Source organism: Lissotriton vulgaris, chromosome 6 (genome assembly GCF_964263255.1).
Source record: "Lissotriton vulgaris chromosome 6, aLisVul1.2, whole genome shotgun sequence".
In the NCBI taxonomy this organism is placed as follows: Eukaryota; Metazoa; Chordata; class Amphibia; order Caudata; family Salamandridae; genus Lissotriton; species Lissotriton vulgaris.
The window spans coordinates 210083216-210106477 of NC_141694.1; the positions used below are offsets into that span (position 1 = coordinate 210083216).

General features: G+C 45.8%; 1 protein-coding gene across 2 annotated transcripts in view; it reads left to right on the forward strand.

The window, feature by feature from the left end:
- The window catches only part of CD2AP (CD2 associated protein), a 630446-nt gene that overhangs the window by 360460 nt on the left and 246724 nt on the right, over positions 1-23262 (forward strand). For both annotated transcript variants that reach the window (XM_086926250.1, XM_086926251.1), the window contains exon 13: positions 15794-15950. In XM_086926250.1, the coding sequence (XP_086782376.1) occupies positions 15794-15950 (157 nt within the window). The remainder of the gene's footprint in view (positions 1-15793; positions 15951-23262) is intronic.

Here is a 23262-nt window from a genome sequence, read left to right on the forward strand (position 1 = left end):
TTCAGGAAATTACCTCGATGTTTCTGTCCTGTTTTTGTGTTCAGGCCTGTACAGCTCTGAGACTTCTTGATCTCCTGACCTTGTGCTTCATGCTGGTGGAGAGTGACCAGGCATTACGGATTTGCTGGGACAGTTCCAATTTTCCACCAGCTGTCCTGCCAGATTCCAGCAAATTTGGAACATGCCTCGGTCTTGAGAGAGGGTGTCTGAAAACAGTTGGAGCCACTTTTTTATGTGTTATAAGCAAGTTAGCAGCTTTTACCAGAAAGCAATTAAATTAACAAGGAAGATAATGGGCTTAAAAATGTCATGTTTGAGGCATATGAGCTGCAGATTACACACTGTGCATAGATAGCCACCTAGTGTTGGGCCTGGATGTTTGCAGTTTGTTTTTGTCCTGAAAAGTTCTTTAGAAGTCAGGAGATAGGTCACTCCTCCTTTGGACCACATTGCGCATGGGCATCGGCTCCATCCTCAGATTGTTTTTTTCCGCCATCGAGCTCGGATGTGTTTCCTGCGCTCCGGTATGGAACCGAATTTCCTTCGGCGCGCAGTCGTCACCCAGTTCGACGGTATTTCTTACGCGCTCCCCATCGACTCGATTCTTCACCACTTCGATGTCTTTGATTTTGGTCGTCGACGAAGGCCTTCGAGCCTTCCTGGGCCTTTCTCTCTGGCTCATGAAAAGGACGCCATTCAAGAATTGTCCTCAACGTGGGTCGAACTTTCCCCACACAGATCTACATGAGGTGTGCAACCTTTGCCTCTCACCGGAGCATCAGGCCAAAGACTGTTCCGCTTGTGCCTCCTTCCGCTCCAAGGAGATGATTCAGGACCGACTAGCTCGAAGAACCATGGCTCGCTCGTCCACTTTGATCCTGGGCGACATATTTCAAGAGGGCGTCAACGTGCCAGAACGCCAGCATGCTGGAGAAAGTGCCAGCTCCTCTGAAGCCGAAGACTCAGACGTTGAGGACATTACTCCAGCTCAACGGGTCGTAAGTAAGATAGTCGACCCCGATCCTTCCTCGACACCCGCCAGAAAGGCTTCGGTCACACCCTCACCTTCGGCCCGGGTGTACACCGAGACACTGCTTCCCTCGCCCCGCCGTCGGGCTCAGCAAATAAGCCTTCAGGCGGCTCGGGCTCAAGTCAGCCTATTACCGGTGTCGATCCCGCACCGAAAAAGAAGGCATCTTCCTCATCCACGCCGACCGCTGCTTCGACACCGAAGCACTCGGCGGTGAAGACTGGCACCGGCTCATCGACATCAAAACCACACTCTGAGCAGAGTAAAAAACTACCTAAAGGTCCCGACTCCCACGCTTCGGAACCAAAAAAAATCCACGGAACCAAAAAAACAAGTTCCCGGTCAAAGACATTGTAAAAGGTCACAGTTCTAAGCCGAAAGACCCTAGACCAGCTACCGAATCGGTGTCAAAAAACCTCTGGAACCGAGAACTTTGACACCGAAGGACTTGCCATCCACAGAAGAGCCTTTTCTACCAGATCCTACTCAAAATACTCTTGTAAAGGATCCTAAGACTGGACAACTGTCTTCGCTCCAAGAAGAGACCACTAGAGGCGCCTGCACCTCCTACTCCTCCAAAGAAGAGAGACATTGCAACCTCTCCATTAAGGGTCCCTTCTCCACTTCTCTATACTCTTCTACCTCCTCCACCACATCATTCTCCTACACCATCCCCTAACCCAGATGATGATGTAGACACAGACTCTGATGACACAGGTGGGGGTGCTTAGGAACCAGTAGGGAAAGATAGCCCCCCTCAGTCACCTAATCCATGGGATGATTATAACACCCCTGATGTGCCTTAAGTCTCTCAAGACGATGTATATCCCTCCAGGCCTTCCCCCTGTAGGTTTTAACCTACTGGTCCAGAGGGCTGCCCAATACCATGGAGTCGATTTGCACACAGACACTGTGGAGGAAGATTTCTTATTGGACATGTTTGATAATACACAAAGGTCCACTGCCTTTCTGCCAATGCTTAAGGGGGTCATTAAGCATTCAACAGAGGTCTTTAAAGATCCAGTCAGGGTTGAGTCTTCCACCCTCGCATTGAGAAAAACTGCAAAGCTGCCCCTACAGATCCAGCTTACATTAGAGGCTCAGCACCCCTAGCACGTAAACTTGCCAATTCACAAACATCAGGTGAGGCCTCCCCACCAGACAAGGAATCTAAACTCCTTGACTCCTCCGGCAAACGAACAGCGTCACAGGCAGCTAACATATGGGGCATTGCCAATACCCAAGCACAATTGGCAAGATATGACCGGGCACATTATGATGAACTGGAGTCCATAATGCAGCATCTACCAGACAATATAAAAATAGGGCCAATGAACTCATACAAGAAGATACAAATATCACTAATACTTCCATTCTTTGTGCCCTAGATACTGCCTCAAGGGCAATCAATACTAGTGTCCTGTTGGTTAGGCATGCCTGGCTACGTATTTCAGGTTTTAAACCTGAAATACAAAATTCCATCCTCAATCAGCCATTTGATGAGAAACACTTATTTGGCCCGAATGTCGATGTATCGTTAGAGAAGATGAAAAGACACTGACACGGCTAAATCTATGGGAGCCTTGCAGCTGCAAGCTCCCAGACGTTCTTTTCGTCGCTCATCATATAGAGGCAACGCAAGAGGCTACTCCTCCGAAAGTACCTCCACTTCTTACAAGACCGCTAGCCAATCCACATTCACTAAGGGCTACCAAAGAGGGGGTTATAGGGGTAACAACAAAGGCAGAGGCATAACCAACAATTCCCGCTCTGCCTCCACCTCTACCAATGACTTGACTTTCCTCCCCTCCCACCCACCCCCCAACATTCCACTTCTGTGGGGGGAAGACTGCAACAATTCCTTCCTGCCTGGACCAGCATCACATCAGACAGGTGGGTGCGACAAATTATTCAGTCGGGTTAATGTCTAGAACCAACATCTACCCCTCCCAAACATACCACCCAAACAGCATCCAATGTCACAAGAACATCTATCACTATTAAAGCAAAAAGTTATCTTTGCTACAAAAAAGTGCAATGGAACCAGTAACTCTGCACCAACAAAACAAGGGGGTTTAATCCCTATACTTTCTTATCCCAAAGAAGGACGGCTCTCGAAGGCCTATTCTAGACCTTAGACCGCTAAACATATACATGCAGTCAGACCATTTTCACATGGTCACACTTCAACAAGTCCTTCCTCTCCTATTACAAAACTACTTTCTTGCTACTCTAGATCTCAAGGATTCAAACTTCCACATTCCCATTCACAAAGCTCACAGAAAGTATCTCAGATTTGTAAAAGACGGGCAGCACTATCAATTCAAAGTACTCCCATTCGGAGTCACAACAGCAACAAGGGTATTCACCAAGTGCCTAGCAGTAGTGGTGGCACATTTACGAAGTGTGCACATCCACGTCTTCTCTTACCTCGACGACTGGCTCATAAAAGCCTTCTCATACAACCAGTGTGTGGAACACTCCCATGCCAGCATCCAAATGCTCCACAACTTCGGGTTCACAGTAAACCACACCAAGTCTCATCTGCAAACCATCCAAAGTACAACAGTACCTCGGTGCCACAATAAATACCTCAACAGCGCTAGCTTATCCAACTCCAGTAAGGATAGCCAGCATGCAAGCTCTTCTCACAAAGTTTCAGCCACAATACTCCCTTCCAGCACAAGTGTTCATGAAACTCATAGGGATGATGGCCTCTTGCTTTATCATAGTGCCCCATGCAAGACTTCAAATGCATCCTCTTCAAGAGTGCTTATCACGTCAATGGAACCAGGCTCAAGGTCAATTAATAGACCTAGTGTTGGTAGACGGTTGGACTCATCGCTCTCTGCAGTGGTGGAACACCAAAAACCTTTCCAAAGGGCGACCGTTCCTAGAGCCAGTTCCTCAAATAGTCTTGACAGCGGATTCATCGCTCTCCGGCTGCGGAGCCCACCTACTGCAACCCACCATGCAAGGCAGGTGGACACCACAACAAAAGTTACTCCATATCAATCACCTAGAGTTACTAGCTATATTCCTAGCACTGAAAGCTTTCCAAAAGCAAGTATCAAACAAAGCTGTTTTAGTCCGCACAGACAACATGACAGCCATGTATTACATACAGAAACAGGGCGGACCACACTCCCTGCTACTCTCAACTAGCAGAGAACATATGGCGGTGGGCTATACCTCAAAAGATATTCCTTCTAGCCCAGCATGTTCCAGGAGTACAAAATACCATAGCTGATCTGTTAAGTCATCAAACACAACAGACCCACGAGTGGGAACTTCATCTGCAAGTTCTTCAACCATTCTTTCAGATGTGGGGACAACTTCAGATAGACTTCTTTGCCACCCATGAAAATACCAAATGCCTAAGCTTCGCTGCCAGTTATCCACACCCACTGTCCAAGGGCAATGCGATATGGATGAACTGGTAAAACAGATTTGCGTACGCTTTTCCACCTCTACCAGTCATGCCACTAGTAGTATGCAAACTACAGCAGCATTCTCTGACCCTAATCCTTGTTGCTCCAACATGGGCCAGACAGCCGTGTACACCACACTGCTTCAACTGTTTGTAGTACCGCACCAAAAACTATACCTGTCTCCACGACTTTTGATCAGTCACCCGGACCCAGCTCAGCTCAACCTTACAATCTGGCTCCTGAAATCCTAGAATTTGGATATCTTAACCTTCCTCCAGACTGCATAAATGTCATAAAAGAAGCTAGACGTCCAACCACTAGCGCATGCTATGCAGCTAAGTGGAAACGCTTAGTAATATATTGTCACAACAACAATATTAATCCCCTAGACGTGTCTATTCAACACATCATAGGATACTTACTACACCTCCAAAGATGTAACTTACCCTACATGTCTTTTAGACTACATCTTGTGGCCATAGGCGCATATCTTCAAAACAGGCAGCATCTATCTCTGTTCGGAATGCCTGCTATTAAAGCCTTTATGGAAGGCCTTAAGAGAATTATTCCTCCCAGAATACCACCTTCACCAGTGTGGAATTTGAACATTGTTTTCACACGGCTAATGGGACCTCCCTTAAAACCTCTACATAAATGTGAAGTACAATTTTTAACATGGAAGGTTGCGTTCCTATTAGCTATTACTTCTCTACGGAGAGTTAGTGAACTACAAGAACTCACCATTCAAGAACCTTTCTTGCAAATGAATCATAATAAGGTCGTTCTCCGTACTAATTCGAAATTGCTGCCCACGGTCATTTCTCCCTTTCACCTCAATCAATCAGTGGAACTGCCAGTTTTCTTTTTGCAGCCACAGACAGTAGCAGAAAGAGCTCTTCATACCCTAGATGTCAAAAGAGCATTGCTATACTACATCGAGAGAACACAACCCTTTCATAAGACTAAACAACTTTGTGTCTTTCTCACCACCACTTAATATTAAATCATTAAGTTAAACGCACGGAGCACGCAGTCACTGAGCAGGAAGCGTCTGTCTCTCTATCTCGTATTGCTGAACCATTCAGGTAACGTATTTGCCCCACCAGAGGTGAACCATAGCACTTTAGATCGCTGACGGAAGCGCCTGGTTAAAGGGCTTCCTAGCTTATTTTACTCGCACTTTTTAAACCTACAAAGCACGTTTTAATCCTTTATTACTCACCACTTCTTCTCGTGCCCTGACGTGTTCCCCGGTCCACTGCTGACTATTCAGATTGTGTGGAGGTATCGATGGCCAGAGCCGGAAAGGTCCCCCTCTCACTTCTGGTCATAACGGAGGTTAGCAGTCTAGCTGCTCACCTCCACCAACATAAAAGGACCATGCCTTCCTCTACGCACAGCGGACGCGCCAAATGTAAGCCCGTCTGCGCCTGTCCGCGCCTGGACCGGGCCCGGGGCCACACACCCCGTTTCTCTCATCTCTTCACCAAACAGCAATGCGTTCGCATACTCCTCTGCCCAGCTTAGAGACATCAACAATACTAACAAAAGCCTCCACTGTCCCGGTCTTACTCTTGATTCCAGCACCAATAAACCTTCTACACACTGTACCGTCTGTACCTTCAAACTGGCCCCATCTTTCCCATACTCCCCACCACTCACTCCACCCCACTGCACACATACTCTCTGCTCTTATAAACACACGCTCCCTCCGTAAGCATAAATATGAAATCCTAGCGCTACTAACCAGCCATAATCTAGACCTCCTTTTCATCACTGAATCTATACCTAACTAAAATAGAAACCGTAGACTCTCCAGGCTGTGGAGCGCTTACTTTCTCCATTGCCCTCTCCAATACCAATTGTTCAAAGGAACTCTTCTCTACCGCCCTCCAGGCACTCGAACTAACTTCCTTACAGTTCTAGACAGTTTGATAGAGCCAATAGCAGGAGCCTCGATTTTACAATTCTAGGAGATATCAATTTCTATCTTGAATCCCTTAATGACAAAGACACTTACCCCCCTCATAACCGATCTACAAGCAGCAGGACATCTACAGCTAGTGACCAAACCCACCCACTTGACACCAACAACCGCAACATAACCCTCTTCTCTGTCATCCCCCTCGCCTGGACAGATCACGCAGCAGTTCTCTTCACTATCCAAACTCAAAATACCAACCTCCTGAACCCCAGCGCCCGTACTCCCATACACACTAGAGCATTGAAGAACATAGACATCCTTCCCCTCATAGCTACCCTCTCCAATACTAAAGAAATCTCCACTCTCGACCCAGATTTAACATCCAATAATCACTCTCATTGGTTACACAGAGCCTTCAGTACCCTGGCACCACCCAAGATCATCTCTACTTAGCTGATTACCCCTTCCTCCCCCTGGTTCTCAGAGGCGCTCAGACTCCAAAGACAACACTGCAGAAATTTAGAAAGACACTGGCGCACTCCTCCTCCAAACAGCTCTTCCAGGTAGTGAACAAATTATCCAATCCTCCCACATGCCCAAACGCAGACACCTCTCAAGCCCTCTGTAACTCTATCGCTAACTTCTTCTCAGACAAGGTTACTACCATCTAATCCGCCTTCGCCTCCCAGACTAATCCCGACCTCACGAATCGCCACCCTCCCATGAACACAACTTCCCCCACCTTTTCTAAATTCAATCTCGTCTCCCCTGAGCAGATCTCAGAATTAATCTCCTCCACAAGATTGGGATCCCCTCTTGACCCTTGCCCACCTTCCATTTTAAAACTCATCCTGGAATCCATAACTCCTTCTCTTACCAACATCTGTAATTCAATGTTTCTCACAGGCTCCTATCCCTCAGTCTGGAAAAAGGTCATTAATAAACGCCTCTTGAAAAAACCTACCCTCGACCCCTCAGCCTCAATAAACTACAAACCAATTTCCTGTCTTCCTTTTCCATCAAACATTTTCGAAAAACTTATGAATAGGCAATTATCTGAGTTTATCGATCACAACCACCTCCTGGATGACACTCAATGTGGGTTCAGGAAGGGCCATGGAACTGAAACGGCCCTTATCAAGGCAACTGACGAGATCTGGATGATCCTAGATCAAGGCGGCGCGGTAGTCCTGATACTATTGGACTTGTCCGCCGCCTTCGACACGGTCGATCACGCCACCCTCATCGACCGCGTCTCTCCCTTAGGCATCAAGCACACTGCCAGGGCCCTTCTAGCCTCTTTTCTTAACAATCGCACCCAATCAGTAAAACTAGGCAACTTCGACTCTCCAGTGTTCGCTCTCCCATGTGGTGTGCCCCAAGGATCCTCGCCTAGTCTGACCTTATTTAACATCTACGTGTCGGATTTTGGCCAGAGTTTTCAAAACACATGGGATGAGGCTAACTTCATATGTCGACGACACCCAACTGGTGTTAGCAGTTCACAACGATGGTGAAACAATTGCGTCAAGATTGCAGGAGGGTAATGCTAGCCATCAGCTCCTGGATGACGACCAACTGCTTAAAACTAAATTCCGACAAGACGGAGGTAATTACCTTCGGCTCCCTCACCGCAGGGTGGTCCTCCACCTGGTGGCCTAACAAGCTGGGTCCTCCACCAGAACCCGTCACGAAGGTCAGAAACCTGGGGGTCCTGTTCGACGATAAGCTCTTGTTCATCCACCACACCAATGCGGTCGTTTCCTCCCCCGGCTACCCTTTTCTTTTCAATGTATTATCTTAATTAGATACAGCTTACATGAACATCCTTCCTTTTCTTGCAAAGCTCTATCGTTTCCCTAATGGCGAAAACCAATCTGAGGATGGAGCGATGACCATGCGCAATGTGGTCCGAAGGAGGAGTCCCCTATCTCGTGACTTCTAAAGAACTTTTCAGGACAAAAACAAACTGCAAACATCCGGGCCCAACATTAGGTGGCGATCTATGCACAGTGTGTAACTCTGCAGCTCTACATGCCAAGAACAGATGCATACTGGTAAGTAGCATTTTCCTTTATGTTCATGGTACCCATTTGTCTTTGTTAATGAACACTGTCATGCTATGCCCTTCGTATGAAGTAAAACTGTAGTCCTATTTTTATGAAGTGTCCCAGTTTTTTGTTTTCCAAAATCTGGTCACCCTATGCTGGTGCCTCTTGGCACATGCAGGATGTACACTAGAACATCTGTACAGTAACTCTGTGCTATAGTCTTGGGTGCTCTTTGCACTGACAGTCCCTCTTGAATTTTGGCAGAGTGTCCTCCCTCCCTACCTCCTGCGGTGATCCGTGGTGTATCTGTTCTAGGCTGGGGTGGCCACCTGGACGAGGTGGGGGTGAGAGACAGCAGAGGCACCACAACAATCTGTTGGAGGGGATTGCTTTCCAGCTGGCCTCCAGGGCCTTTTCGCCTTCCTTCAAGGGCAGCTTTATGCAAGCTCTGATGAACGCCATGATGGCCATGTGGTACTGCAACAAATAGCATGGTGTCGGAGGACATGTGTAGTGTCAGGGAGCATTGAGGCTATGGCGTTTACTGAACATGTAAGGAATCTCCTTGACTGTCTGCCATCTGGCAGGTTCACTCCATGCCAGAGCAGACAATGTCCGCACACGGCACCTAGCCATACACCAGTGGCATCTGCACCCAGGTAGTTTAAGGCATATTACCCATTGTGGCGGTCCATGCCTAGATCTTTTCACTACTGTTGAGTATTCATTATCAAGTCTTTTGCGTTTTAAAGTTTCCAACTTAAGGTTTCATGTTAGACCCATTCTGCCTTCCACAGGAGTTCGGTCTGCTTTACACATTCCCCCTCTGTTTCCTAGGGTTCTGAAGAATGATCATGCTCAATTGATCCTGATAGCTCGGAAGGTCTGGTATTCTGAATTTCTGAGTCTGACCATGTGTCATCCTTGTCAGACTACTACTTCATAACGACTTCAACAAAGACTTGGGGATCTACAATCAAACTTCACAACCTACACCTCCATACGAGATGATTGTGCAGAACCAGCAGAGTCTGATTGATTGGCCTCTGGGAGTTGTGTTTCTTTCTTAGATTCTGTCTACAAAGTGTGTGTATGTATATATATATATATGTATATATATATATATATGTATATATATATGTATGTATGTATATATGTATATGTATATGTATATATGTATATGTATATGTATATATGTATATATATATATATATATATATATATATATATATATAATATAATCTATCCAAGCTCCAGGTTACACCAAAGAAACGAGTCACTCTTAAAAGCGGGTGCTTTATCGCGATGGTGTCCTCGTTCATAAAACAGCTCCAAATTCCTGACAATACCCAGTCGGGTTCAGGAAAATAGCACTCACGAGCACAGCAGTAAATCAGCAAGGGGGTTTATTTAGAACAAACGCGTTTCGGGAGTAAACTCCCTTCGTCAGTATTCACATCAGAAAAGCAGTATGCGGCACCATTATCTAGGTTTGTGCAAATAATCAAAACAAACAAAGGACTTTGCCACTAACGCAACATTAAGCGCCATCTTATAGTGTGTAATACAAACACTGCATCGAACTGCTAACTAGTCAGTTACACCAATTATAAAGCCGTGTATCGGCACAAGTACTGTTCTCGGAAATCAACCACATTTAAATAACTGATCGGAAACAAAGTAAATCCGAACTGTGTGGACGTGAGAACAAATCGTTGTGAAACACAACACAATCCCTTGGTAATTGTCACATGATAGATGTGAACAAGTCAGGTCAGGTGAATCTTGCCGTGGATCGGCAATTGCAGCCTCACAGGGCTGCCGAAGTAATGGTGTGAATTCAAACAGAAGCAGTTCTTAGAAGCAAGTGTGAATAATAATTAGGGCGCAGCTACAATCATAAACCCGTTTTACCTGGAATGTAATACATGTGCAAAATTCATACTATACTGTTCCACATATATAATACTGTAATCCAACATTATCAACCCAAGTGAGAGGCCAGTTCTTCTCCCATATTCAGACCTTTAGGTGCCTTAGTCTCTAGATCTATGATATATCGAGACTCTAATCTCCTGAGTGTAAGAAGTCTGTTACCTCCTCTTGGATTCTCCCCTACCTGATCCAGGCAGAAGTATCTCTAGAGATTCCGGTCACTGTTGTGTCTAATGGCAAAATGACGGGCCACCAGATACGAAAAGTCTTTATTAGCGATGGCCCGCATATGTTCCAATAACCTTAACTTAACAGGATTGATGGTGCTTCCGATGTACCTTAACATGCAGGGGCACACTAAGCAATAGACGGCATGGTCAGTGTGGCATGACATAAATGTGTTAATTTTCTTCCCACCTCTACAGCCTGTAACCTCATAAGTGAGTGTTCTTTTGCTAGCATAACAGGCTTTGCATTTTCCGCAAGGGAAAAAGCCTTTCGCGTCCTTTAAAGTGCCCAGTTGTTTGTCCATAGGTTGTAAGTAACTATGAACTATTTGATCGCATAGCGATCTCGCCTTTCTGAATGTTATTAGTGGTGCATTGGGAACATCAGGCCCTACAATCTGGTCAGATTTTAGAATATGCCAGTGCTTGGACAGAATTGATCTTAGTTTAAAGGAGTCCGCAGAGTAAGGTGTTATCATAAGGAATCTTCCCTCTGTCGTGGGGCCTTGCTTTTTGACAAAAAGGCTGGTACGGGGTACCTTCCTGACTCTGTTTAAGGTGTCTTGGAGAAGGTTCAAATTATATCCTCTCACTAAGAATCTCTCTAAGCTCTCGTTGGCTGCTTTTTCAAAGTCCTCAATCTGACTGCAATTGCGTTTAAGCCGCAAAAATTCCCCGTACGGAATATTGTTGATAAGTCTGCGGGGGTGACTGCTGGAGGCGTGTAATTCGCTATTTCCTGCAGTGGGTTTGCGGTAGAGTTGGGTACAAATGCGTCCATCTCCGGCTGAATGGATTTCCACCAAACTTGGCAAAATTGTAGGGACTGGTAGCCCGATGTGCCTTTGCTATGTCTCAAGATATGTGCTCCAGTGGATTTTGAGTAATTTAGGTTCAAAAAAAAATATATATATCTATAAGCGCGCCCCGGTACGCGTACCGGGGTGCGTACCAGCGCGCTACGCGAGTTCGCGAGCGGAAAGCTGATTGGCTCTCGGGTGTCTGTCAACATACCAAACAGTCCGGAGCGGCCGCCATCCTGTGTCTCGGTAGGATCGAGACGCAAGAGGTTGCAAAAAGAAAGGGGGAAATGACCAAAAGGGGGCAGGGTAGACCCCCCCTGACCACCTAGGTTTGATGTGGGGGGCCATAAAAGGGCCCCGCGGGGCAAAACATTTTTTTTTTTCGATTTGCGCGGGGGGAGCGCCCGGTACGCGCACCGGGGAGCGTACCGGGGAGCGTACCATGGGGAAAAAAATGACGGATTTTTTAAAAAAATTTAGCATTTTTTTATAAATTGGAGGTAGTTCTAAAAAGAACTGTTTTTTTTAATTTTTGTTTTATATTTTTTTATTGTTTTTTGGAACATTTTTTACTTTTTTGGCTTTTATGAACCATTTTAAATTTTTTTCTTATTTTTAAGGGTCAAACAAAAAACAGGGAATTGTAAACAGCTCAACTGGAGAAAAAAAAATCAGGAAAAAATTAAGGTTTTTTTTGGCACTTGTGGTTGTCACCAGCACAGTTGATGAGTTTAATGCTTTGCTCACCATAGCAAATTGTCCTTCCACAAAATTTGCAAACTATTTTGAAATCTCCAAACTGGGTTTGGATGTTTGGGACCATCTCCCTTGTCTCTGGACCCGATGGAGTGGGTTGCTTACTTTGGGAGGTGCTGGGAGAAGATTGGGGAGGGTTTCTGGTCAGTTCTCTGACCTCTGCCGCAGCATAGTTGTTTGGGTGCCGGCGTTGCATGTGGCGAATCATGGTGTTGTTGCCAAAAGAATACTTTTTGGCAGGGTTCCCCCTGGAAAGTACAGTGCCACAGATCATACAAGTAACCTTTGGCGCATTAACTTTTTTGAGGCCCCTTGGGATTTTAAAAAACTCCCAGACAATGTGCTCCTTTGGCTTATGGCTTATAGGTGGTAGTATCTTCAGGCAGGTACTGCCTCTCCTCATCCTCCTCCTCATCCTCATCCTCCTCCTCTTCTTCTTCTCCACCACTGTGGTGTTGTGGTGGTCCTTGTGGTGGTGGTGGTGGTGGTGGTTGAGATGCTCCTGCTGCTACTGTAGCCATTTCTAGGTACAAATAGGTCTGCAAACAGGTCTTCCTCACTCAAAGTACAAAGTGAGAATGAGGAAAAAGGTGGGGGCTTTCATCATTTGGAAAACAAAACTATCTTGAACCAATGAAAAGTGTTCTTTTCAGGTCACATGACCAGGGCTTTCATCATTTGGAAACCAAAACTATCTTGAACCAATGAAACGTGTTATTTTCAGGTCACGTGACCCGATGCGCTTACGCTCCGCGCCCCGGGCCGCCACGGGGCGCTTACGTAGCGCGATCGTATGCGCTGGAGTGCTTTTGGGTGCGCTTACGCCGTGCGTCATGAGTGATGTAATATGTGACGTCATCAGCAGTGCATTGCAGGCGCGCAAGTTATAGTGAGTCCAACTAACTATAACGTGGGAATTTCAATGGTTTTATGTCAGTAAAATTTCCAGCTAACTATAACTGGTGTATATATATATACACACACACACACGTATGTTTGTCTTGAATTTGGTGTGATAAATCCTTTCCATGTGCACCTCCGAAGGTTTCTTGTTATCTCCCTCAGGCCTTTGTAAAGTTATCTAATCCACCCTCTGTTTAATTTACCTGTTGTGTTTTTTCAAAGGGCTTACATGTGTTTCCACTAGTGCCATATGGGGAACTAAATGTCTTACTTATTACTGTGCACATCTTTTCAGCATAAGCGTAGCTGTTCTTTGATACTAATGTCAGTGTTTTATTTTTTGTGGTTTCGTCCATGCAGTGAACTGTAGGTACTGCCTTCTTTATGGAGAAGCTGATACTTCAAAATCTTGCTTCCTTTCTGCTGAAGTTGATGTCCCTATGAGGGCAGTTGAGCATTCTCCCAAGCTTCCTTCTCTCTGTCATGTCCCGCTAAAGAGGAGGAGATCTTTCTTTTGTTGGACCCTGAGAGAGCTCTTAAATTTGATATTTATTGGACTAAGGGGTACTAGTTGGAAGAACATTTTTTTGTCGCGTTCATTGGTGTAATGAAAAAAAGGCCAGTCCTGAAACCGACCATGTCCAGATGCGTATTTCTCTGCGTAGAAATTTGCTATTGGTTGGCCAAGAATGAGCATCCTGAGGAACTTTCTTCTCGCTCTACCATAGCCATGGCTGCCACTATGGCCTTTGCTTGGCGTGTTATTGTGCTGGACAACTGCCGGGTGGCTACAAAGGTGTCTGAACCTTCAGTGATTATTAGTGCTATGACTCATGTCTGCAGCATGGGGCATTTTGCCAAACTCAGACTTTCAGGATTTTGTGGTATGAAGTCCACTCCTGATACCCTAATTTGTTTGGGAGACACTGTTTTGGTATCTGCTGTTAGTAGTATTCATCAGAAGTGCAAGTGCATTGTGCTCCTTCTGGGGGATACCTCATCTAGCTTTAGATTTCTCTCTGCACGCCCACCCTCCTATTCTGTGGAGTGTCCTCTAGGTTTTATTAAGTTTCTGTTAAATCTAGCACAAGTCTGGAACACAAGAACAATTTATTCAGAAATCGTAACTTTCTGTAGTCAGAATTTGTATTGGAAAACACTATTTTATTAGGCATAATAGGTTATTGCCTGAGTATATAAATAGACTTCAAAATTAAAGGTACAGATACAATGTTAGCAATGTCCAATGTGTTCTACATAAAGGACATATTGATGTTAAGTGTGTTTTTCCGTCCAAGCACAACCGTAACAGTATGTTGTCTAATCAGAACAAAGCCAACAAGTTTTTAGTCTTTATCCAAGACTTCCTCACGGGTATTGAAGTATATTTAGAGACATTATCTGTATATCTGTTGTACTGGTTAGATAGCGATGTAGACATTTATGATACTCAAAAAAGTAAATTAGTTATGTGAACGTATAATGGGTAAATAGCCCCCTTAATAAGGAATAATCACTGTGTCAAAATCAGCATCTGTGAAGAGTCTAAATTGAAGAAATACTGACCCTAGGGATTATCCCTTATCAAGGGAGCTTTTTTACACATTATACGTTCACTTAGATAATTTATTCTGCACGCCGTGGATGGTCGTTACTTGGCATCACATTGATGCAGGTGTTCTTGAGTACATGTTCTTACATATCATAAATGTCTAAATCATTATCTGACCAGCACAACAGTTATACAGATCTCTAAATATTCTCCAGTAGAAGGGAGTAAGTCTTAGATAAAGATTAAACACATGTTGGCTGTGCTTAGTTTAAACAATATATTGTTATGGGTGTTATTGGCCAGAACAACACATTGTTGATATCTATATTTCCTTTATGTAAAAAAATTCAAAGGTATAGATACACAATCATAGCAATGTCCAATGCGGACGTTCCTATGATTGTATCTATACATTTAATTTTGATATCTTTTCTAGTTATATACTCGGGCAATAACCTTCAATGCCTGAATGAATAATAGTACTTCCAATAGAAATCTGACTACAGAAAGTTCTAATTTAGGAATTCGTTTTTTCTGTTCCAGACTTGTGTTGAATGTTGTGTGGCATTGTCCTTGTACAATGTCCATGATTGCACTACCTTGCATTAAAAGTGCTGTCTTGGGTAGCACATGATAAGGTCTCTTACTGACCTCCACTTGTGGGGGGTATTAGTGCCGGTTGTATTGCCCCGCTGCTGCTACATGTGATAGTTAACTCTGTTAGATTTTGCAAACTGTCATAATTTTAATCTGTTGCTACGCTTTGTCTAAGTGCCCTGAATGCCTCTTTTGTAAGTTGATGGCTTTGTACAGCAGTTGCACCTATATTTGGTTCCACACTGTCATTTCCTGAGGCTGGATGAAGTCACCTTGGAGTCCGATGGTGCCACCTGTCAGTGCACAGGGGCAATTGCTGGAATAGTATCCATCTCCAGGGCGGAGTCAGGGAAAATTCAATTTGCGAGAAATTGGTAGCTGGTGGATCCATCAGAAAGATCATTACCAAAGGTAAGTAACTTGTTCTTTCATCCGTAGTTGGCTTAATTTGTAGCTTTCCATATCCTCTACTAAAGTCATACAAATTTTGTACTTAAACACAGACTATTTTGGTCTCTTGTTTCTCATGTTTGGTCTCCGTTTTATCCTTTCAAACCACAGCTTTTTTTTTTTTTTTTTTTAAGATAAAACAAGTTTGGACCCAAGACCTAGCAAGCCAGTACCTCCGCAAGTACCACCCAAAAAACCAGTGCCTCCAAGCAAATCATCTAATCTGCTGAAATCCGTTGTACCTCCTCCAAAATGTGTAGAAAAACTTGCCTTACCCACACCTGCATCCAAGTAAGCTGTTTCTTCATGCTCAGCTTGTTGATGATATTTAGAGTTTGGTTTTCTTTATTTCTTTGATTCTCATTCAGAAGTGACCGTTACAATATCTTTTTTTATTTTGTACATTAGAATTGGTAATTTTAATTATTAGGTTTTTCCTTGATTTAGCTACACAATCTCAAATAATTGTGAGCTTCTGAAATATCCTTTCGTTTAGGAGAAAGAAAAGCATGTAGGACTGTTTGGTCCTTCTAAATGCAATTGTATGTTATATGGGTGTCAAGATGCACACTCACCTTGAAGGGACGAGAAAGTCCTCTTCTTGGGAAAGAGGTATACCCCTGTCCTGAGTGCCCTACTGTATTATTGTCTGGATCCCTAATGCTGACTTTGCTGTCATAGGGGAACATAGATCATGCGTGTGCAGCGTGACAGACCTGTCTCATGGACTGCGGTCTTACTGGACCAGGCTTGGGTGCCTAAAGCACTATCCTCATAGTGGTGGAAGCCTACTGCCTTCACTAGGAGTTAAATATCTCAAACTTGGTGGTGGCAGCACACCGTATGATGATTAGAAGTAGTAACCAGGTCTTTTTCGTGTGTCATTGGAGTGAGGCCAACTTGCTCACTCACCTTTTTAGGTTTCGCCTGGCGTCCACTACGCAGCAGTGTTCGCGTAGGCGAAATCTTTTGTTTAGCAGTACGGGGCTTTGTCCCGCCTCTCTCTTCCATTGGCTAGCTCCATAAATGGAGGCTAGCCATTGGAAGAGAGATCTGTCAGTCATTGCCCGAGCAGATTTGTGGGTGTTCCGGCGATTGTTTTTTTTTCGCTCTCCGCCCCTTTAACAACGTCATGCTGCGGTGGGCGGTTGTTTTTTTTTTTTTTTGTCTCGGCATGTTTGTTTCATTTCCAACGTGTGCTTTGCAGGGGTGGGCTGCGCGATTTCACTTTCCTTGATTTGCAGGTAAGCAGCATTTTTTACTACTTTATTTTATCCCGTTCCGGCCCCCCTCCCGCTGTCCGTGTGCCCATTCCCCCCCCCCCCCCCGCTGTCAGTGTCTCCGGCCCCACTTGTTTACCAAGTTCTTAGATAGAAATTGTTTCTAACGTCTGGTACCTGGAGGGCATCTTCAAACAGTAAAGGCAGCCGTGCGTACAGTAAATACCACTAAGAAATCTAGATAAAACTTTGGGAAGTATTAGAGGACTCTTGTAAATATCATCTGCTTCTTTACAAGATTACGTAAGATCTGGTATCACAGTTTTATTTGACACAGTGCGGAAACACAGACAAAACGTGAAACATGTGCCAATGCTGAGAGAGAGTGGGCCTGGCGCTTATAGCAGACGTGTGTGCCTAAAGGCGACCGTGGATCTTACCAGTTGATAACCGCACCCCCACCGGCACTCACACGTGGGTAGCTGTCAGTGGCACTAGGTTTCGTTTCTTGAGCTGCCGTTCCTGGCACTGTCAGCCTCCCTCCCCCGAGCTCTTTCCACTGCTGTCACAGCGGCCTGTTTCCGCTGACACCGCATTTGACCCTGCTTTCCACGCTATCATACGGCATTTCTGGAAAGCTTTTTAATTCATGCAGTTTTCTATCAGTTTATATGCTAATTGCTGAGGCCGCGACTGGACTGGACTGTTCCCATGGGGCACAGGGTCAGAGCTGATTTGCATATCGCCATAGTCTAACCCAGGGTGGTGTGGAGTGCAAAAAAACGATGGATTTGGGCCCAGATCTTTGGACTGGGGTGAGTGTGTGACATTGATCCACATTCGGTCCATCACCTGTTGTGTTTGCAGAGGCCGCGACCTCAGCGTGTCACAAGTGCCAGAGGCTGTCATTTTGGGCGCATTTCTGAAGCGAAGAGGTGCCTCCCTTTTTTGGGCAACCTGAACTTGTTCTGTCAGTCGAAGTACCGTGTACTAAGATGTCAAACATGTTTCCAATCTATAACGGCTGAAATTTTGAAAACTGAGTAGTCGTTTTGGGAGAGCATCCTCTATTTTGACATGAGCCCTTTTATCTTTGTTTTGATGGGACACGTTTTTGTTGACTATAGTAGACATAAGTGTGGCTCTGTGGGTGTGGGGGGCGGGCTCTGTGTTTGTGGGGGGGGGGCTCTGTGTGTGTGTAGGTGTGGGTATGTGTGTGTGTAGGCGTGGGTCTGTGTGTGTAGGTGTGGGTCTGTGTGTGGCATTTGCGAGAGATTAAGCTATTGGCATTGTAAATAAGAATGCCATTTATTTATCCGTTTTCAAAACCAACACATAAATGACAATGTTGTCATTTACAATGCCAATAGCTCTAACTTTTGCAAAGGCGAAACCGTTGCATTGTAAATGCTTGTTAAACGTTCTGCTACTGTGTGTTAGCTAACCCTTGGCCTAGCTTAGATGGATGTAGAATTGCATGTGTAGTGAAAACATGTGCCGAGTGGATGTGAGCATGGAGGGAATGCACTACATGGAGAGTGCAGTTTGGAACAGTGAGCACATGGTAAATGTGTGTGTGCTGGCAGAGGGTGTTTAAAAGACAGTCTGGTGCAGTACAGAGAGACTGTAGTATTGGACATAGTGTGCATACCATGTGAAGATGCTGCATGTGGAAATGCTGGTGATAGCATAGGACATGGGCACAAAAATACTAAACAGTCAAGTGTGTTGTGAATGTATGCTGAGTGCAGAATTGCCTGCACTGGTACATGGCAAGGAGGACCATGAGCTCCATTTTGGAAGGCAAGACCTGCCTGGTCTAAACATGAAGAGTGGCAGAATCTCCCCAGCCCGAATGATTTATTGCTTCATTCCTGTAAGATGGGTGACACAAACCTTGAATGAGTGGGAATTAGGCTCTATTTTTCCATTTCAAAGGGCTCTTTGATTCAGTGACAGATCACAAGGAAAGGGCATGGACATATCTCAGAATAAGGGAGATGAAGTGGATAAGGGAATCATAAACAGTAGGGCTGAGGGCCCGGGATTAACCTTTGATACACAGATCACTGTGGCTTACATCCCCGTTTGAACTCAGGTCACTCTTCGGACTCTTGTTGTGTGTTAATCAGTTTAGGAAGAATATATTTGCTTTGACAGATATCATTCAGAGGGAAGGATGAAAGAAAGTAATATCAATATCAAAGAAGCAGAATCCCAATATTAAGCTTCAAACACAGCCAGACCCTAAATCACATTTGTTGTCTGGTTAAGACGTAAGTAGGGGAGTCTGAGTCCCCATACTTTGTCATCTGCCGAGCATTCCGCTGGGCTCCCTTAGAAGGGGAAGCTCTGCAAGACTTCTGCCTGTGTCCTGGACCAGAGCCCAGCATGCTAGTCTCCTTTCTGGGTGAGATGAAATCACTCGAAAAAACCCAAGATAATTTGCCCTAGAATCTGGAGCATCATTATCTGCTTGATAACCAAGACTGGTGTGCCCGTGAGGGAGAGTGGCCTGTTGGAAGGAGCGAGATCCAGAGAGCATTTCAGACGTGTGGGACTCCTGAGTGAGGTGTAAGGAACTGTGCCGCACCAATCAGGCCTTTGCCCATGGGTTTCTTTGTGGACTCTATATGCCAGGAGGGACCTCTGGGTGCAAAGGACAGTTGTGCATCGATCGGGTGTTGAAGGGGCGACTCTGTATGCCAGGAGTGGTGTTGTGTGCTGCAAAACTGAAGGGGGATGGGAGCACACTGCTTCACCTCCCAGCACAGCGTGCTGCAAAACTGTATTGCCTTGATTGGGATGTTGCCAGAGGGCGGGACATTGACACGGCCCCGTGTGCCATGAGGGCCTGCGGTGGAGGCACCCTGAAGCAAGCGTGAGTGGAGGGTGAGGTTCGTTGGAGTGACCCCGTATGCCAAGGGAAGGGATTAGGGTGGCACTCAAAGCACTAAGTCTGGAAGTCCGAGTTGTTGCCTGTGACTCCAACTTGTTGCTACAACTAGACGAGGAAGGCTTTGTTTCTGAGGAGACCCGAGGACTGAGGAGACAGTCAAAGTCCCGCCAGAACAAGGAGACTTCCTCCATCCCCAAGGCAGGAAGACTAAAACTTACTACATGTGACTGGAGGCGCAGAAACTCCATTCATCTGAACACTGGTAAGCGAGGCTCAGGAGAGTGTGCCAGCGCTTCCCAGGAGCTGCACGAGTGAAAACGTGCAGCCCGACTTTGCTAATCCGGGCCAGGACTGCACTGTACTGCTGCTGGGGTTCGTACCGTGGGAGCGAATTAGCAGAGAACTGGGCCCCGGGGGATATACCACCTTTGGTTTTTGCAACCCTACTTAACGCTAACTGACTACATCTTATTGACTTAGTCCAAGAGGGAGAAGCCCCACGAATAGGGCCCAGTAGTTTACATTCACTGCATGTTGCAAGATGTGAGTGAGACATAACAGCACACCTATCACATGGAAACTTAGTAATCTAGGGGGGGAGGGGTTGTGACCTGGCAACTACTAGGGTGCCTACCTCCAAGGAGATTGTTAGTGTTATTAAATATTGTATCTTTGCATGTGTAGAATTTAAATACTTCTTTTATACAAAATAAGTATTTGACTGGATATTGATTTATTGTGGGTGCTGAATGCATGTTCAGTTGTCATATTCACTAATCTGTATCTACACTTCCTCAGAGGGATCCTTGACTGCTTGTTCTACTTTACCAATTGAGTCCGGTTCAAGAGGCGGCACTTGACCCAATTGAGAGGGATCCACAGTAGGGCGGGCCCTGAGACAGCAGGAGCAAATTACCCAATCACCTAGGTGGGCCCAGAGCTCCGTGCTTGCTGTGTGGTCCTCTTGATGAAAAGCGGTGAGACTCCCAAGACTTTCGATGCCACTTGGTACAAACCACCTTTAATTCACCTTAAGATTTAGCGATCAAAATAACGAGGCAGGCGCTGGGAACTGGAAGGCGAAGAACAGGTTTATTTCTCTAGAGGAGAAACACATCACATCAAACACCGGGGCTATCGTCAGGAGGTGCTCTAACTGCATCTCTGTGGCATGGCCTTTTATATGCTTTTTCGTCAGTTTATTACATGGTCAAACATTCCTGGCATCAGTTTATTGCATAGTCAAACATCCTTGGAATCCCCGCCTCAAGCTAGTTCCCACACAAACCCAGCAGCAATCGTCCCTTCACCCAGATCTAACAGATGATCGCTATCTAGCAGCTGGACCTTCCGACAGGATCTAAAAGTACGTGGGATCGGTCAGATCTAAGGGTTTGTGTCTTTGATTAGATCAGGCCCCTTTGTTGGTGAAACTAGCCCTGCCGTTTGCGGGTAATAAACTATGTCCACAGGGGTTGGTTAGTGCCTGGGACCGGATTGAGTGGCCAGGTGCAGGGAGGTGACTCCGGGGCATTGTCATGCTGACAAGGTTTTACGAACCTGGTACATGTGTTCAGGCTTGGTCAGAGCATGGGGGGATGATAGCGAGGTCGGGGTGACTCGCAGGTGACCAGTGTGAAATGGCCGCAATGTCTAAAATGGTTGCTGCTTACGCGCACTTAAAAGGCCCTCACTAAGCAAGATGGCGCCAGCAATGTTCATATTTGTCGTTTTATTTTCTACAGTCCTCCCTTTGAACATAGTCCAGCCAGTTTGCTAGTCTATTTCAATATCCATAATGTCCTGTATCTCGCTATCGTTTATTACTCATCTTCGTGAGCTCAGTGTCCATAGTCTTAGGGTCCAAGTAGTTCAGGCAAATAGAACACAAAAGTGGTATACAATGTATCCCCAAACAACAACCACATATTAATATTGGATCCAAGAGGATCATCATTATTTTCCAGCCCCGTTCTTTCAAAATGCCCCAAAACCAGCTTTCAAGTGTCCAAGTCTCTGGCTCCTGATGAATTTCTGACGCCAGCCTGTGGAGGTGTTCAATTGCCTTGAAAACAGAGGGTGAGTTGGCAGGGACGTAAGTACAGCAACTGGCTCCGATGATGCGGCATGCTCCTCCACAATCCGCTAGTACCACATCTAGAACAATGCGGTTCTGTAAAGCCACCAGGTGGACCGCCTGAAGCTCAGCTGTGTTGTTGGTGAGGATGCCAGCAGTGACGTTCAAGGCTGTTTCAACTGCTTGAGTTAGGTGCCGGATGGCTCGGCTGTTTGCCATTGGACCCCATAGTGGGATGAGTCCTTTTTATTAGGTTTTGCCTGGCGAAAGCTGCGCTCTGCGCATCTTTTTCGCGCAGGCGAAAACCTAATGAGAATAGTACGGGAGACAGGAACGGCCCCCGTCTTTCATTGGCTAGCTCCATAAATGGAGGCTAGCCATTGGAAGACGGGCCTGTCCGTCAATGCCGGACCAGATTCGGGGGCGTTCCCGAGATTTTTTGGCTTTTGGCTACGTCACCCAAAAGCCCTCGGGAACGCCCCCAAATCTGGTCCGGCATTGAGCCGGCACCCGCCTTCCTGCTTGCGTGAGTGCTTTCGTGTGTACATACCCGAACAAACTACAGAGAGGTCCAGAACTGCCTATCTTGTGCGTGGCGTCGTTGCTACGCCTACGTCCCATTCTCTGAAGCAAAACAAGTAACTATGGTAAATGCTGGCGGGCCCTGGCTGTGTGGAGGCCTCAGCGAGTTTCACTTTCGCTTCAGAGGATCCGGACTCGAAGTGAGCGGAAGAGCGCAGCGCCGGAGCTCCACACACTTTCGCCTGTTGATTCACGATAAACTCGGGCGTCTTCTAAGCCAGGCCGGCGCTGGGTGCAGACAAGGGTCGCTATTCCTGGCCAAGGAGAGGAGGCAGCCCCGACAGAGGGGCAACGTGTGAGAGTGTCTGAGTAAAAATGTACTTCTTAGACAGTTACTGCTGAATATTAGGTGTTCCTCGACTTCCGTGCCAAAGCTGTGTACTCTTAAGACCTGCATGGCAAAGCAACTGTGTCTAACGGTGGTTCACGCAGCCCTTGTGAGGAGAATTAATGTTTGCTGGTTTTAGGGCAACGTAATGGGGGAGGGGCGGCGGTGCAGCCACTTCTCAGGTGGATTTGTTCCGTAAGAAAGTGAATGAGGATGAGTGAAAAAGAAAGAAGGCTCGAGGGACATCCCAGATCCCCTTCCCAGGATATTACTGCTGGTTTACGATTTACACGACAACAAATTGACAGGGAGAGCGGAGATATGGACCTGGCTTGGCTTGGCTCTAATCCTGCAATAAGTCTAGTACAAAACTATTGTTAAGTCTCTTCAAAATTAAATAAAGTGTTTAACACGCGGAAGAGTTTCACTTTAATACATCTGATTCTTGTCAGGCTGGGAGGCAGTCAGGTAAGTTTTCTTATTTAAAAAAAATGTAC